The following is a 19341-nucleotide window of genomic DNA, read 5'->3' as shown; positions in this document are numbered from 1 at the left end:
ACACCACACACACACACACACACACACACTCAATCCTAGACAAACCCATGGCTATGTACTTATTGTACCTCGTAACTCAGCAAAGAGTTGAACTGGCAAACAGTAGGTCCTGAAAACAGTGTTGGCACACATGACACCCACTCCCACACCCTCCTTGTCTGCCAGCACCTTCACACACGCACACAAAATATCATATGAAAGTTTCTGAGGCTGTGTGTGTTAGTAGTATAGAGATCATGTCTTCTCTCCTCTCAGAGTGTTTGTATGAGATCAGTCAACAGGCTGCACCTCCCTGTAAGGATTACCACCAACTCACAGTCACCCAGACACAGGTACAGTACAGACAACCACAGACACAGTACAGACAACCACAGGCACAGTACAGACACCTACAGGTACAGTACAGCCACCCACAGACACAGTACAGGCAACTAAAGACGTGGTACAGACAACTACAGGTGCAGTACAGACAACCACAGACACAGTACAGGCAACTACAGACACCTACAGGTACAGCACAGACAACCACAGACACGGGTACAGCACAGACAACTACAGGTACAGTACAGACAGGTACAGTACAGATTAGTGGTCGACCGATTATGATTTTTCAACGCCGATACCGATTTAATTGGCCAATTTTTTTACAAATGTATTTCTAATAATGACAATTACAACAATACTGAATGAACACATATTTTAACTTATTATAATACATCAATAAAATCAATTTAGCCTCAAGTAAATAATGTCCCTCTGTATTTCATTAACCTTTGACTATTAGATGTTCTTATAGGCACTTTAGTATTGCCAGTGTAACAGTATAGCTTCCGTCCCTCTCCTCACTCCTCCCTGGGCTCGAACCAGCAACAAGGGGAACAACTACTAGAAGCGCGCTAACTAGCTAGCCATTTCACTTCGGTTACACCAGCCTAATCTCGGGAGTTGATAGGCTTGAAGTCATAAACAACGCAATGCTTGACGCACAATGAAGAGCTGCTGGCAAAACACACGAAAGAGCTGTTTGAATTCATGTTTACGCCTGCTTCTGCCTACCACCGATCAGTCAGATACTTAGATGCTTGTATGCTGCTCAGTCAGATTATATGCAACGTAGGACACAGATAATATCTAGTAATATCATCAACCATATGTAGTTAACTAGTTAACAGGCAGTCTCCTTGTGGAGTGCAACGAGAGAGAGGCAGGTCTTTATTGCATTGGACTAGTTAACTGTAAGATTGCACAATTGTATCCCCAAAGCAGACAAGGTGAAAATCTGTCGTTCTGCCCCTCAACGAGCAGTTCCTAGGCCGTCATTGAAAATAAGAATGTGTTCTTAACTGACTTGCCTAGTTAAATAAAGGTATAAAAAAGATTTACAAATCTGCAAATAGGCACCCAAAAATACCGATTTCCGATTGTTATGAAAACTTGAAATCGGCCCTAATTAATCGGCCATTCAGATTAATCAGCCGACCTCTAGTACAGATACCTACAGGTACAGTACAACCAACCACAGACACCTACAGGTACAGTACAGCCAACCACAGACACAGTACAGACACCTACAGGTACAGTACAGCCGACCACAGACACAGTACAGGCAACTACAGACAACTACAGGTACAGTATAGACAACCACAGACACCTACAGGTACAGTACAGACACCTACAGGTACAGTACAGGCAACCACAGACACAGTACAGGCAACTAAAGACATGGTACAGACAACTACGGGTACAGTACAGACAACCACAGACACAGTACAGGCAACTGCAGACAACTACAGGTACAGCACAGACAACCACAGACACAGGTACAGCACAGACAACTACAGATGCAGCACAGACACCTACAGGTATAGTACAGACAGACACAGTACAGGTACAGCACAGACAACCACAGGTACAGCACAGACAACTACAGGTACAGTACAGACAACTGCAGGCACAGTACAGCCACCTGCAGGTACCGTACAAACACCTACAGGTACAGCACAGATACCTACAGGTACAGCAGACACCTACAGGTACAGCACAGACACCTACAAGTACAGTACAGACAACTACAGGAACAGTACAGACACTTGCAGGTACCGTACAGACAACCACAGGAGCAGTACAGACAACCACAGACACAGTACAGACAGCTACAGGTAAAGTACAGACACATACAGGAACAGTACAGACACGTGCGGGAACAGTACAGACACCGGTACAGTACAGACAACTACAGGACAGTACAGAAACCTACAGACACGGGTACAGTACAGACACATACAGGTACAGTGCAGACACAGGTACAGTACAGCCACCTACAGGAACACTACAGGCAACTACAGTACAGACCACTACAGACACCAGCGGGAACAGTACAGACACATGCAGGAACAGTACAGATACATACAAGAATGGTACAGTCATCTACAGACACAGGAACAGTGCAGACACCTACAGGGACAATACCGACAACTACAGACACCTACAGGAACAGTACAGACACCTACAGGGACAGTACCGACACCTACAGGTACAGTACAGACACCTACAGGAACGGTATAGACACCTACAGGGACCTACAGGTATAGTACAGACACCTACAGGAACAGTACAGACACCTACAGGTACAGTAAAGACACCTACAGGAACGGTATAGACACCTACAGGGACAGCACCGACAACTACAGACACCTACAGGTACAGAACAGACACCTACAGGTACAGTACAGACACCTACAGGAACAGTATAGACACCTACAGGTACAGTACAGACACCTACAGGGACAGTACCGACAACTACGGATACCTACAGGTACAGTACAGACACCTACAGGTACAGTACCGACAACTACAGATACCTACAGGTACAGTACAGACACCTACAGGGACAGTACCGACAACTACAGACACCTACAGGTACAGTACAGACACCTACAGGTACAGTACCGACACCTACAGGAACAGTACAGACACCTACAGGTACAGTACAGACACCTACAGGTACAGTACAGACACCTACAGGTACAGTACCGACACCTACAGGTACAGTACAGACACCTACAGGTACAGTACAGACACCTACAGGTACAGTACCGACACCTACAGGTACAGTACAGACACCTACAGGAACAGTACAGACACCTACAGGAACAGTACAGACACCTACAGGTACACTACAGACACCTACAGGAACAGTACAGACACCTACAGGAACAGTACCGACACCTACAGGTACAGTACAGACACCTACAGGAACAGTATGGACACCTACAGGAACAGTACAGACACCTACAGGAACAGTATAGACACCTACAGGAACAGTACAGACACCTACAGGGACAGTACCGACAACTACAGACACCTACAGGTACAGTACAGACACCTACAGGGACAGTACCGACAACTACAGACACCTACAGGTACAGTACAGACACCTACAGGTACAGTACAGACACCTACAGGAACAGTATAGACACCTACAGGTACAGTACAGACACCTACAGGGACAGTACCGACAACTACAGGGACCTACAGGTACAGTACAGACACCTACAGGTACAGTACAGACACCTACAGGTACAGTACAGACACCTACAGGAACAGTATAGACACCTACAGGTACAGTACAGACACCTACAGGAACAGTACCGACACCTAAAGGTACAGTACAGACACCTACAGGAACAGTACAGACACCTACAGGGACAGTACCGACAACTACAGACACCTACAGGTACAGTACAGACACCTACAGGTACAGTACAGACACCTACAGGTACAGTACAGAAACCTACAGGAACAGTACAGACACCTACAGGTATAGTACAGACACCTACAGGAACAGTACAGACACCTACAGGAACAGTACAGACACCTACAGGTACAGTACAGACACCTACAGGGACAGTACCGACAACTACAGACACCTACAGGTACAGTACCGACACCTACAGGTACAGTACAGACACCTACAGGAACAGTATAGACACCTACAGGTACATTACAGACACCTACAGGGACAGTACCGACAACTACAGGGACCTACAGGTACAGTACAGACACCTACAGGTACAGTACAGACACCTACAGGTACAGTACAGACACCTACAGGAACAGTATAGACACCTACAGGTACAGTACAGACACCTACAGGAACAGTACCGACACCTAAAGGTACAGTACAGACACCTACAGGAACAGTACAGACACCTACAGGGACAGTACCGACAACTACAGACACCTACAGGTACAGTACAGACACCTACAGGTACAGTACAGGCACCTACAGGTACAGTACAGAAACCTACAGGAACAGTACAGACACCTACAGGTATAGTACAGACACCTACAGGAACAGTACAGACACCTACAGGAACAGTACAGACACCTACAGGTACAGTACAGACACCTACAGGTATAGTACAGACACCTACAGGTACAGTACAGACACCTACAGGAACAGTATAGACACCTACAGGTACAGTACCGACACCTACAGGTATAGTACAGACACCTACAGGAACAGTATAGACACCTACAGGAACAGTATAGACACCTACAGGAACAGTACAGACACCTACAGGAACAGTACCGACACCTACAGGTACAGTACAGACACCTACAGGAACAGTATGGACACCTACAGGAACAGTACAGACACCTACAGGAACAGTATAGACACCTACAGGAACAGTACAGACACCTACAGGGACAGTACCGACAACTACAGACACCTACAGGTACAGTACAGACACCTACAGGGACAGTACCGACAACTACAGACACCTACAGGTACAGTACAGACACCTACAGGTACAGTACAGACACCTACAGGAACAGTATAGACACCTACAGGTACAGTACAGACACCTACAGGAACAGTACCGACACCTAAAGGTACAGTACAGACACCTACAGGAACAGTACAGACACCTACAGGGACAGTACCGACAACTACAGACACCTACAGGTACAGTACAGACACCTACAGGTACAGTACAGACACCTACAGGTACAGTACAGAAACCTACAGGAACAGTACAGACACCTACAGGTATAGTACAGACACCTACAGGAACAGTACAGACACCTACAGGAACAGTACAGACACCTACAGGTACAGTACAGACACCTACAGGGACAGTACCGACAACTACAGACACCTACAGGTACAGTACAGACACCTACAGGTACAGTACCGACACCTACAGGTACAGTACAGACACCTACAGGAACAGTATAGACACCTACAGGTACAGTACAGACACCTACAGGGACAGTACCGACAACTACAGGGACCTACAGGTACAGTACAGACACCTACAGGTACAGTACAGACACCTACAGGTACAGTACAGACACCTACAGGAACAGTATAGACACCTACAGGTACAGTACAGACACCTACAGGAACAGTACCGACACCTAAAGGTACAGTACAGACACCTACAGGAACAGTACAGACACCTACAGGGACAGTACCGACAACTACAGACACCTACAGGTACAGTACAGACACCTACAGGTACAGTACAGACACCTACAGGTACAGTACAGAAACCTACAGGAACAGTACAGACACCTACAGGTATAGTACAGACACCTACAGGAACAGTACAGACACCTACAGGAACAGTACAGACACCTACAGGTACAGTACAGACACCTACAGGTATAGTACAGACACCTACAGGTACAGTACAGACACCTACAGGAACAGTATAGACACCTACAGGTACAGTACCGACACCTACAGGTATAGTACAGACACCTACAGGAACAGTATAGACACCTACAGGAACAGTATAGACACCTACAGGAACAGTATAGACACCTACAGGAACAGTATAGACACCTACAGGAACAGTATAGACACCTACAGGAACAGTATAGACACCTACAGGAACAGTATAGACACCTACAGGTACAGTACAGACACCTACAGGAACAGTATAGACACCTACAGGTACAGTACAGACACCTACAGGAACAGTACAGACACCTACAGGGACAGTACAACTACAGACAACAGGTACAGTACAGACACCTACAGGTACAGTACAGACACCTACAGGTACAGTACAGACACCTACAGGTACAGTACAGACACCTACAGGTACAGTACAGACACCTACAGGTACAGTACAGACACCTACAGGAACAGTATAGACACCTACAGGTACAGTACAGACACCTACAGGAACAGTACCGACACCTACAGGTACAGTACAGACACCTACAGGGACAGTACCGACAACTACAGACACCTATAGGTACAGTACAGACACCTACAGGTACAGTACAGACACCTACAGGTACAGTACAGAAACCTACAGGAACAGTACAGACACCTACAGGTACAGTACAGACACCTACAGGTACAGTACAGACACCTACAGGAACAGTACAGACACCTACAGGTATAGTACAGACACCTACAGGAACAGTACAGACACCTACAGGAACAGTACAGACACCTACAGGTACAGTACAGACACCTACAGGTATAGTACAGACACCTACAGGTACAGTACAGACACCTACAGGAACAGTATAGACACCTACAGGAACAGTATAGACACCTACAGGAACAGTATAGACACCTACAGGAACAGTATAGACACCTACAGGAACAGTATAGACACCTACAGGTACAGTATAGACACCTACAGGAACAGTATAGACACCTACAGGTATAGTACAGACACCTACAGGTACAGTACAGACACCTACAGGAACAGTACCGACACCTACAGGTACAGTACAGACACCTACAGGAACAGTACAGACACCTACAGGTACAGTACAGACACCTACAGGAACAGTATAGACACCTACAGGTACAGTACAGACACCTACAGGAACAGTACCGACACCTACAGGTACAGTACAGACACCTACAGGGACAGTACCGACAACTACAGACACCTATAGGTACAGTACAGACACCTACAGGTACAGTACAGACACCTACAGGTACAGTACAGACACCTACAGGAACAGTATAGACACCTACAGGAACAGTATAGACACCTACAGGAACAGTATAGACACCTACAGGAACAGTATAGACACCTACAGGAACAGTATAGACACCTACAGGAACAGTATAGACACCTACAGGTACAGTACAGACACCTACAGGAACAGTATAGACACCTACAGGTACAGTACAGACACCTACAGGAACAGTACAGACACCTACAGGGACAGTACCGGCAACTACAGACACCTACAGGTACAGTACAGACACCTACAGGTACAGTACAGACACCTACAGGTACAGTACAGACACCTACAGGTACAGTACAGAAACCTACAGGAACAGTACAGACACCTACAGGTACAGTACAGACACCTACAGGTACAGTACAGACACCTACAGGAACAGTATAGACACCTACAGGTACAGTACAGACACCTACAGGGACAGTACCGACAACTACAGGGACCTACAGGTACAGTACAGACACCTACAGGTACAGTACAGACACCTACAGGTACAGTACAGACACCTACAGGAACAGTATAGACACCTACAGGTACAGTACAGACACCTACAGGAACAGTACCGACACCTACAGGTACAGTACCGACACCTACAGGTACAGTACAGACACCTACAGGAACAGTACAGACACCTACAGGGACAGTACCGACAACTACAGACACCTATAGGTACAGTACAGACACCTACAGGTACAGTACAGACACCTACAGGTACAGTACAGAAACCTACAGGAACAGTACAGACACCTACAGGTACAGTACAGACACCTACAGGTACAGTACAGACACCTACAGGAACAGTACAGACACCTACAGGTATAGTACAGACACCTACAGGAACAGTACAGACACCTACAGGAACAGTACAGACACCTACAGGTACAGTACAGACACCTACAGGTATAGTACAGACACCTACAGGTACAGTACAGACACCTACAGGAACAGTATAGACACCTACAGGAACAGTATAGACACCTACAGGAACAGTATAGACACCTACAGGAACAGTATAGACACCTACAGGAACAGTATAGACACCTACAGGAACAGTATAGACACCTACAGGTACAGTATAGACACCTACAGGAACAGTATAGACACCTACAGGTATAGTACAGACACCTACAGGTACAGTACAGACACCTACAGGAACAGTACCGACACCTACAGGTACAGTACAGACACCTACAGGAACAGTACAGACACCTACAGGGACAGTACCGACAACTACAGACACCTATAGGTACAGTACAGACACCTACAGGTACAGTACAGACACCTACAGGTACAGTACAGACACCTACAGGTACAGTACAGAAACCTACAGGAACAGTACAGACACCTACAGGTACAGGTCAGACACCTACAGGTACAGTACAGACACCTACAGGAACAGTACAGACACCTACAGGTATAGTACAGACACCTACAGGAACAGTACAGACACCTACAGGAACAGTACAGACACCTACAGGTACAGTATAGACACCTACAGGTACAGTACCGACACCTACAGGTATAGTACAGACACCTACAGGAACAGTATAGACACCTACAGGAACAGTATAGACACCTACAGGAACAGTATAGACACCTACAGGAACAGTATAGACACCTACAGGAACAGTATATAGACACCTACAGGAACAGTATAGACACCTACAGGAACAGTATAGACACCTACAGGTACAGTACAGACACCTACAGGAACAGTATAGACACCTACAGGTATAGTACAGACACCTACAGGAACAGTATAGACACCTACAGGAACCGTATAGACACCTACAGGAACAGTATAGACACCTACAGGAACAAGTGGCTGTTCCACTGGATGTCATAAGGTGAAAGCACCAATTTGTAAGTCGCTCTGGATAAGAGCGTCTGCTAAATGACTTAAATGTAATGTAAATGCAGTATAGACACCTACATGTACAGTACAGACACCTACAGGTACAGTACAGACACCTACAGGAACAGTATAGACACCTACAGGTACAGTACAGACACCTACAGGTACAGTATAGACAACTACAGGAACAATACCGACACCTACAGGTGTAGTACAGACACCTACAGGAACAGTAACAGTACAAACACCTAGCTTAGTCTATTGCACTGACTTCTGGATGTATTTTAGGTGCAGCATTTCGAAGCTGTTTCATAAACTATGTCAGATGAGGGGAATGCAACCCTGGAAATATCATCAGCTTTAGGGCTCTGCTACAGATGTGGATCAGTCTCCGGGCAAGACACATGGTAGAGTTTTAATGAAATGTAAAAATGATAAAGAACAAAACTTCCCATTTAAATGCCACAGTAATGGGGAATAGTCATTTACACAGTCAAGTGAATAGAGTGTGTTTTGTAACTAACTGGCTACATTTGTACGCTGTTAGGCTATGAACTTGTAATCATGTAGACCTGGTTTGGTCGTAGGTGGTTTTCAAGGTGTGGAGAGTGTCCTGTCCTCTACGACACGAGAAACCACAACCTGCAGAAAACAAGAAATCACACACAGACTTCCTACAGGATAGCCACGCACAAGGTAGTGTGTGTGTGTGTGTGCGTGAGAGATAAAGTGCTATTTTAGGTCACACAAATGCATACCCTCCATAAATAATTACTTTATATAAAACCGAACGATCAATCTGTCACCCGGTGGGCAAGTCTAGACATGGAAGGAGAGAGCCTACTCCCACAATATCCTTTTAATTGTCCATAGCAAGAATACACATTCAAATGCTTGTATTGTCCAATTCCAAGGATCATATGATTTATTTAGAATATATGCCAATAAACTTACTATTTCAAATAACATTTTATTGAATGAGAATGTGTGTGTGGGGGGGGGGGGGTTCCTTCACAGGTCACATAGGGCGAGTGTTTGGTCCACACACTCTGGACTATGTGGTGAACCTGTGCTGGCATCGCTATGACTACCTGGTCCGGCTCCCTGATTGGCTGCTCCTGAACATCCTGTCCTTCCTGGAGTGGGCGGATATTAAGAATATCTCCCAGACCTGCAAGAGGCTACAACAGGTGGGCTAACCATGATTACATCATTGTAATGATTTATAGTAATACTTTGAGTAGTACTTTTTTCAGACTGAAAAATGCTCAACATTTATGAGCTCTCCCCCTCCCTCTGCTGCTCCTCTCCTTTCTCCCTCTCTCCCCCTCCCATCCCTCTCTTTCTCCTTCTCCCTAGCTATGCTGCAGTGAGGGGTTTTGGGCGCAGGGGACAGCTGGGGCCAGGTACGGGAAGAGTAAGGTCACTATGGAGGGTGTGAGCCCTACTCTACAGCGCCGTCTGGTGGTGTTTCACAGAAGACAGGTGCTCTCCCGTCTGGCCCAGCAGCAGCACAGCAAGAGGAAGAACAGTGTCTGGCACCTGTGAAAGAGTTAGCCTGGTCACGCAGCGCTCTCGTTTCGTTTTACTTCAGCTATTGCACGATCAGGCAGATTTCACCAGAATTACATGTGAGAGGGACAGAGGAGCAAAGTCTGTCTGTCTGTCTGTCTGTCTCTCTGTCTGTCTGTCTGTCTGTCTGTCTGTCTGTCTGTCTGTCTGTGTGTGTGTCTCTCAAACACTTTCAAGATATTTTATTATCATCTATTACATTTCCATGACCTGGAAAATAGTTATGTTAGGCACATATGGCAGAGTTAGTTTACATATGTAGTGTAGCTGCCTGTCAGTGTTTTGAATGGCCAGCAGGTGGAGATATTAAGCAGAAATCAGAGCGCCTCATAAATTTGATTCACTAATAGGTGTAGCCTGCTGTAGAACATGTGTGCTCAACTAGGGGAAGAGGTATTGCTACTCCAAAACCTTTTAATGGTTATAATGATACATCGCTAATGTTGTTTGTGTTTTTGGTCTCAAATGATAGAATAAAGAACATACGGCACAATCACCTATACATTGTGTCTGTGATGAATCAAACATATAGACAGTAGTTCATCAATAGAAGGACCATCTTGTATTCTCCAATGTACTGCAGACAGTCTGGAAGTCCTAATCCAATGCATGTGATTGAATATACTGGTCGCACATCTGAGTGCTCTAGTTTTCTCTACCCACCAGAGGTTAAAGACTATAGGACTGTAGAGGCTTTCTGCTTTCTTTCGGCTTTATCATGTTAGAGACCCCCCTCTGGTGTGTAGACTCAGCTGTAATAAAATTACATTCTCTGAGTGATGCAACACACACACACACACACACACACACACACACACACACACACACACACACACACACACACACACACACACACACACACACACACACACACACACACACACACACACACACACACACACACACACACCACACCACACCACACCACACCACAGTTCTCTTGGGGCATATTGACGGACCACAATGATTGTATAGAGTAAAGCAATCACCGCAGTTATCCAAGGTTGAGTTTAGTTGTTCTGTTACCATGGGGATGTGCCCATCTTTGAATTGACTTTGGAATGTAATATGTGTTCTTTTCAAAGACTTGCAAATAAGTAAAAGGTGTTGTCTGAGAGAAGAGAGAGAAATAAAGAGAGAGAGAGGTAGAGAGATAATGACCAAGGAAATGGGGGGGGGGGGGATTCATATACTAGTGCACTCTGTACGGAGAAGTGTGCCATTTAGGAAGCAGACAGTATCTGAAAGGACCAGTACCAGCCTGGTCTATCATTGAGAGCTATTTAATAGTGGCTGACAGGGCAACCATATGATAGTCCCAGGAGTGGCCTGCCCATTCAGTACTGTGACAAAGATCAGTGAATGAGGAGCTCTCTCTCACACACTCCAACTGTTCTCTTCGCACCAGAGGGTCGCCGAAATCCATTCTGAAAACTGAAGTAGATGAGGGTGGAATTTCATTGTGAAAAACAAGCCTTCTCTCTCTGGCAAGGAGAGTCGAAGGAAAAATGATTTTGGAATGGAATGCAGAAAGTAGCACAGATTTTACAGCCTGGGTGTAGCCTATGAAATATCAAAAATAAATACTAATAAAATATATATACAGACACACCTAATCATTCAAGGGTTTTTCTTTATTTTTACTATTTTCTACATGGTAGAATAATAATGAGACATCAAAACTATGAAATAACACATATGGAATCATGTAGTAACCAAACAAGTGTTAAACAAATCAAAATATATTTTACATTTTAAATTCCTCAATGTAGCCCTTTGCCTTGATGACAGCTTTGCACACTCTTGGCATTCTCTCAACCAGCTTCATGAGGTAGTCACGTGGAATGCATTTCATTTAACAGGTGTGCCTTGTTAAAAGTTCATTTGTGGAATTTCTTTCCTTCTTAATGCTTTTGAGCCAATCGGTTGTGTTGTGACAAGGTAGGGGTGGTATACAGAGGATAGCCCTATTTGGTAAAATACCAAGTCCATATTATAGCAAGAACAGCTCAAATAAGCAAAGAGAAACGACAGTCCATCATTACTTTAAAACATGAAGGTCAGTCAATCTGGAAAATCTCAAGTACTTTGAAAGTTTCTTCAAGCGCAGTTGCAAAAACCATCAAGCGTTGTAATGAAACTGTCTCTCATGAGGACCGCCACAGGAAAGGAAGACCCAGAGTTACCTCTGCTGCATAGGATAAGTTCATTAGAGTTACCAGCCTCAGGAATTGCAGCCCAAATAAATGCTTCACAGAGTTCAAGCAACAGACACATCTCAACATCAACTGCTCAGAATAGACCACGTGAATCAGGCCTTCATGGTTGAATTGCTGCAAAGAAATCACTACCAAAGGACACCAATAAGAAGAAGAGACTTACTTGGGCCAAGAAACACGAGCACTTGACATTAGACCGGTGGAAATCTGTTCTTTGTTCTGATGAGTCCAAATTTGCGATTTTTGGTTGCAACCACGGTGTCTTTGTGAGACTCAGAGTAGGTGAACGGATGATCTCCGTATGTGTGGTTCCCACCGTGAAGCATGGAGGAGGAGGTGTGATGGTGCTTTGCTGGTGACACTGTCTGTGATTTATTTAGAATTCAAGGCACACTTAATCAGCATGGCTGCAGTGATACGCCATCCCATCTGGTTTGCGCTTAGTGGGACATTGACCCAACACACCTCCAGGCTGTGTAAGGGCTATTTGACCAAGAAGGAGAGTGACGGAGTGCTGCATCAGATGACCTGGTCTCCAAAATTACCTGACCTCAACCCAATTGAGATGGTTTGGGATGAGTTGGACCGCAAAGGGAAGGGAAAGCATCCAACAAGTCAACATGTATATTGTATATTCAAAAAATATATATTCAAAAAATTATATATATTTATATATATATACATTGCCTTCTGAAAGTATTCAGACCTCTTGACTTTTTCCACATTTTGTTACGTTACAGCCTTATTCTAAAATGTATTAAATCTTTGTTTTGTTTTTTATCTACACACAATACCCCAAAATGAAAAAGCAAAATCTGGTTTCTATTCGTTTTTGCAAAAAAGATATTTTTTTTAACTATACAGAAATATCACATTTACATAAGTATTCAGACCCTTTACTCAGTACTTTGTTGAAGCACCTTTGGCAGAAATTACAGCCTCAAGTATTCTTGGGTATGACGCTACAAGCTTGGCTCACCTGTATTTGGGGAGTTTCTCCCATTCTCCTATGCAGATCCTCTCAAGCTCTGTCAGGTGGGATGGGGAGCGTTGCTGCACAGCTATTTTCACGTCTCTCCAGACATGGGTTCAAGTCTGGGCTCTGGCTGGGCCACTCAAGGACATTCAGAGACTTGTCTTGAAGACACACCTATGTTGTCTTGGCTGTGTGCTTAGGGTCGCTGTCCTGTTGGAAGGTAAACCCTTGCTCCATTCTGAGGTCCTGAGCACTCTGGAGCAGGTTTTCATCAAGGATCTCGCTGTACATTGCTCCGTTCATCTTTCCCTCGAACGTGACTAGTCTCCCAGTCCCTGTAACTGAAAAATACCCCCACAGCATGGTGCTGCCACCACCAGTGCCAGGTTTCCTCCGCACGTGAAGCTTGAGATTCAGGCCAAATAATTTAGTCTTGGTTTCATCAGACCAGAGAATCTTGTTTCTCATGGTCTGAGAGTCTTTAGGTGCCTTTTGGCAAACTCCAAGCGGGCTGTCATGTGCCTTTTACTGAGGAGTGGCATCTGTCTGGCCACTCTACCACAAAGGCCTGATTGATGGAGTGTTGTAGAGATGGTTGTCCTTCTGGAAGGTACTCCCATCTCCACAGAGTAATTCTGGAGCTCTGTCAGAGTGACCATCAGGTTCTTGGTCACCTCCTTGACCAAGGCCCTTCTCCCCCGATTGTTCAGTTTGGCCTTGGTGGTTCCAAACTTCTTCCATTTAAAAATGAGGAGACCACTGTGTTCTTGAAGTCCTTCAATGCTGTAGACATTTTTTGGTACCCTTCCCCAGATCTGTGCCTCGACACAATCCTGTCTCGGAGCTCTACGGACAATTCCTTCGACCTCATGGCTTGTTTTTTTCTCTGACATGCACTGTCAACTGTGGGACCTTATATAGACAGGTGTGTGCCTTTCCAAATCATGTCCAATCAATTGAATTTACCGCGGTGGACTACAATCAAGTTGTAAAAACATCTCAAGGATGATCAATGGAGGTATTGTGTGTAGATGTTTTATTTTTTATTAATCCATTTTAGAATAAGGCTGTAACACAACAAAATGTGGGAAAAGTCAAAGGGGGTGAATACTTTCCCAGGACACTGTATATTATAACTTTATATTTAGAAACACATTTTAAGAAAATGGAAAATAATTTTGACTGTGGTGGTTCAATACACACCACAGCCGACCTCCTATGCAATATTTTACATCTTCTCACCTGCTGCAATGTTCTGAGCTGTTTATGTGTTGTGTAATAGCGCTAAGCGTTGGCCTTGAACACTGAGAAGTGACTAAACAACGTTGTTCAAATAAAGCGGTAGTGCCTTGCATGAATAGAGTTATCACCCGCTCTATTGCTATTATTTAACCTTTCTTGGGGGTTCAAGGCTGGGCAATATGGCTCTCTTGTCGAAAGTTAGAATCTAAACGAATTATATATATGTGGCAGAACATGTAGGGAAAATGGGAGAATGCGTCACCACTGATATGATGCTGGTCCTGGCGCTGTCCTTTCAGCACCGGATGTCGAGCTGGTGCTATGCGGGTGGAGCAGGTCAGATCCACGGAGAGCGGTTATAGCCAACAAAATGCTGCTCAATGCTGCAGCGCTGCACTTCAATGTATCTGCTGGAATACACACACACACACACACACACACACACACACACACACACACACACACACACACACACACACACACACACACACACACACACACACACATTACGAATTCTAGCTAGAGAGCACTTTATCAATAAACTACAGGATAATTGTTGCTCTATTATTTGACATGTGGCTCTACAACGCACTGGACGTTTCACCCACCTGCGTGAGCTTCAGCCTATGTTCTCCCCCCAATGGAGAACTCCAATCACGGTGTGGAAGTGACTGGAAAAGACGGGAGAGAGCGAGCCGACCGGTGAAGTAACGATATCTCGAGTCACTTTTACCAAAACTGGGGGAGCGTCTCGTTCGTAGGTGATGATGTGGAAACCACGTGTCTACGTAATGGAAAGCGGATATCTTGGCTTGATCCCCTCCTCCCTCTCCCCCCCCTCCTCCTCCTCGCGCCCGCCTCTCTCCAGCGCAGGGGTACGGGACCACGCACACACATCCCTACCGGATGCGTTATACTTTTGGGAGAAGGGAGGGCCATAGTCAGCTTATTTTCATCAACAAGGTGAGAAAGAGAGGAAAAGAAGAGGGGGAAAGAGAAAACAGAAACTACCCGGATAGGAGAGCAGCAGCAGTGCACTGGGACTCTATCAGAGAAGCATGGATTATTCATTTTAAAAAGCCTAGGCTTTATTAAATATTAAACACGTTTTTTTTAAAGACGCAGGAACGAAGGGATTGATTCCTGCTGGGATTTACAGTAAAAGCGAGTAGCCTTCACCAACGTGACGACGCGACTTGATTTGGATTCGGGGCTCCAGCGTTTGGCTATGCGTTATTGGTTAGAAAGCTCAGCTGCAGTGTTCGCATAGGGATGGTACCCCTACGGGTTCACTAACGGACCGATCCCATATCCACCATCACCCCGGGAACGTACGAACTAATATGCAATGGTTTTTTGTCCAGAAATCCCCTGCGTTTCGCCGACTACACGCTAGCTCCGCATGTCTGTCTGCCGCACCGCTCCCCCTGTGCGGCAGATGCGATCTAAAGAGTCTATTTGGGCTTCTGACGCGCCGGCCAGGCGGCAGCAGCAGTACCCGCAACAGCGATACCGTTAAGGAGCAGGAGCAAGTGGAGGAAACTGCAGCATTCGCCTCCATTCTGAGGTATAACGAAGCGTTTCTTCAGCTAAGCGCCAACGCGAAGGACCCTGGGATTCACCTGTTCTGTTCTATGGTCCAGCTGGTTGGGCCGAGTCGCAGAGCTAAGCCCAACGGGACCTGGCTGTTATGAAAGCGGGGGGAGCGAGTCCCCATGAGGGTGTCTAGGCTGCTGGAGCTCCTCGACCAAATCGATGAGGTTTCTTTGGAACATTTACAGCAAAGGATCGCATATGCTGCAGTGTCTTTGTGGCAAGAGTCTCAAGAAAACCAAGAACCCAACTGGTGAGTGAGAGACTGAGAGAGTGACCCCCTGTGTGTGTGTGTGTGTGTGTGTGTGTGTGTGTGTGTGTGTGTGTGTGCGCGCGTGCGTGCGTGCGTGCGTGCGTGCGTGTGTGTGTGTGTGTGTATTTCTCCCCCGTTACTGCACTGTTAGGCGCACGCTTGTGGTTGCTGGTGTGTTGTGGCTGCAATCGCAATTGTGCACCAAGTGAGCGCAGGGGGAGAGGAGGGGGTGAATAACTTATTTGCGCAGACCTCACTGCTGCTGTTGGTGTTGGTGTGTGTGTGTGTGTGTGTGTGTGTGTGTGTGTGTGTGTGTGTGTGTGTGTGTGTGTGTGTGTGTGTGTGTGCGTTGAGCGCGCGCGTGCCAGAAGCGCAGCAGGAAAAAAGCCAACACACAGAAACAAATCCCTCAAACGCAACGACACAGCAACACATAGATTTCAGCTCTAGCGGAACTTTTTTCGGGTGATTGTAGGGCCTGTTATGCCAATTCTATTTAGCTGCAGACTGTATCGAGGCTGCGTCTTTTCGCTGTGCTGTGGCTGCCGCTGTTCTCACTCGGGTTTGTTCGGGTTTGTATCACTGCAGTAATGCTCACTTCTGCAACACTTCCACGGGCTCAGCTCAGTACTGGCCCAGTCAAACACTCTGCGGCCCTAAACCTAAACGCAATGTTTCCCCTTTACGTCGATATTAAGAATTCACCAAGGCTGCATACGAATTGGAGATCAAGGCTGTTGATGCAGCTCACCTAGATACGTTGCCATGACTGTAAAGACCCGCTGAGATATACACAGCATTTTTTGTATTTTGATCTATAAATAACATCATCAGATATTCCAACACAAAGGCCTATAGCATCTCATGCAAAGCAATGCGACATATGCTGCACCAATGGAACATTTAGGCCAACTTTGAATTACACAAGGCCTACCACGTCTTTTCTCACTTCCCCAAATAGGTTATTTTTCTAGTAGGCCTACACTGAAAAAAATAAGGTTCTTAAATAGGTCTTCCCCAGCTCTTAAAGGGACAGTTCGAGATTTGGCAGTGAAGCCCTTTATCTACTTCCCCAGAGTCAGATTAACTCGTGGAGGCCATTTTTATGTCTGTGCTGCAGTGTGAAAGAAGTTGCTAACTAGCAATAGCGAAATTTGTTATTCTAGCTGTTCTCATAGACTTCCAGTATTGCACTAACGCTAGTTAGCGTTGGCTCATGAAACTGCCTCTAACTTCCTTCATACTGGATGCATATACATCAAAATTGTATCCATGAGTTCATTTGACTCTGTTGAAAGAGATAAAGGGATTCATTGCCAAAATCACGAACTATGCCTTTAAGGTTCCTTGGAGAACTCTTGACTGATAAATAGCCTTTGAGTTAAGTGGGGTTTCTTGATGTGGCATCTACAGTTCTTCAGAATTCTAAAAGGTTCTTGAAATGTACAGAAGCCTCCAGATGTGTCCCTTTCATAGCACACAGCAAATTGGCTAGTGTTCATTTTTCAGTGTAACATTTCTAGTGTTGATTCGGGAGTTAAATTAACACTGGAAGAGTTAACACGGGAAGAGTTGGAAAATAATCACATTGTTTGTGTTAATAACCAGAGTTGTAACAAAATCGTGCCCATCATTATCATATTTCCCAGCATTCTCTATTGCTGGTAGATTTTTGTTTCAATATGTGGACCCCAGGAAAAGTAGCTGTTGCTTTAGCACTAGCTCATTGGGATCCTTATAAAATACTAAATATCCATATTTTCTGCATGTACATTGATTGATTATTTAATCTTATGCTACTCAAATATAAATAGCATACATTTTTATAAACTAATTTAATTTGTTATTTGGACTGAAATGGCTGTTCCAGTTTAGATGCTTAAGGTAGTCTGACATATTAGTCTTCCCGACCCTAGCAGTCATTCTGAATGCACGTTGTGGGTGAATAAACATTGCAAATGTTGGATATCCCCACTTTTAATGGATTCCAATAAGAATGACATTTGCTGGTGCAAAACAGCATAAAATGACGTGTAAACCCTGAGTTTCAGGACACTGTATTAGGGTAAAACTAGGCCCTCAAAAAAAGGCATTATGTCATATGTATTGTTTAAAATAATAACATTTTAAAGATAACATATTCACTTAGTATCTCTACTTGGTGAAGGCCACAGGATTGAAAATGAATGAATGCAACAACCCTTTTTCTGTCACTAACAAGTCATGGGTGGTAAACACTACAATTCGCTCGAAGGCAAGGCACACTGGGAAATCCACCACTGAATTCACAGGCGGCTGGTGGCATCTTGATTTGGGAGGATGGGCTTATTGTAATGGCTTGAATGGAATTAATGGAATGCTATCAAACACATCAAACATATTGTTCCATGTGTTTGATACCATTCCATTCACTCCATTCCAGGCATTATTATGAACCGTACTGTACAGAACCTATTAGAGATCTATAAAGAACCATGCATACACCTTTATTTTTAATAGGTCTACACAATTGTAGCCCTCCACAAGTCTGACTCATACTTGGGAGCAATATCCAAATGCCTGAAGGTACCACGTTCATCTGTACAAACAATAGTACACAAGTATAAACATCATGGGACCA

General features: G+C 45.0%; 1 protein-coding gene and 1 pseudogene across 2 annotated transcripts; both read left to right on the top strand.

Moving 5' to 3' along the window:
* Positions 1–150: 150 nt before the first annotated feature.
* LOC115130000 (F-box only protein 36-like) lies at positions 151–10938 on the top strand. 2 transcript variants are annotated; one of them, XM_029660795.2, is made up of 4 exons: positions 151–332; positions 9454–9562; positions 9884–10056; positions 10226–10938. In XM_029660795.2, exons 1-4 carry the CDS (start codon positions 195–197, stop codon positions 10412–10414), a joined length of 609 nt encoding a protein of 202 aa, XP_029516655.1. In that variant the 5' UTR covers positions 151–194; the 3' UTR covers positions 10415–10938. The 2 variants fall into 2 exon arrangements, with proteins under 2 accessions (XP_029516655.1, XP_029516657.1); XM_029660797.2 differs by lacking the exon at positions 151–332 and adding an exon at positions 8674–9273.
* A 4822-nt stretch (positions 10939–15760) lies between these two features.
* LOC115129994 (fibroblast growth factor 14-like) overlaps positions 15761–19341 on the top strand; it is a 98280-nt pseudogene continuing 94699 nt past the window's right edge.

The sequence above is a fragment of the Oncorhynchus nerka genome, linkage group LG5, assembly GCF_034236695.1.
Source record: "Oncorhynchus nerka isolate Pitt River linkage group LG5, Oner_Uvic_2.0, whole genome shotgun sequence".
In the NCBI taxonomy this organism is placed as follows: domain Eukaryota; kingdom Metazoa; phylum Chordata; class Actinopteri; order Salmoniformes; family Salmonidae; genus Oncorhynchus; species Oncorhynchus nerka.
Note: the sequence above shows the minus strand (reverse complement) of the source record. Positions and strands in the feature narration are given on the sequence as shown.

What these genes read in the sequence shown, in the direction of transcription:
- LOC115130000 (XM_029660795.2), top strand. Translation starts at nt 195, where the DNA reads ATGAAAGTTTCTGAGGCTGTGTGTGTTAGTAGTATAGAGATCATGTCT. An exon ending in ACAGGATAGCCACGCACAAG is followed by an intron (nt 9,563 to 9,883) that starts GTAGTGTGTGTG and finishes GTTCCTTCACAG; the next exon opens with GTCACATAGGGCGAGTGTTT. An exon ending in CCTGCAAGAGGCTACAACAG is followed by an intron (nt 10,057 to 10,225) that starts GTGGGCTAACCA and finishes CCTTCTCCCTAG; the next exon opens with CTATGCTGCAGTGAGGGGTT.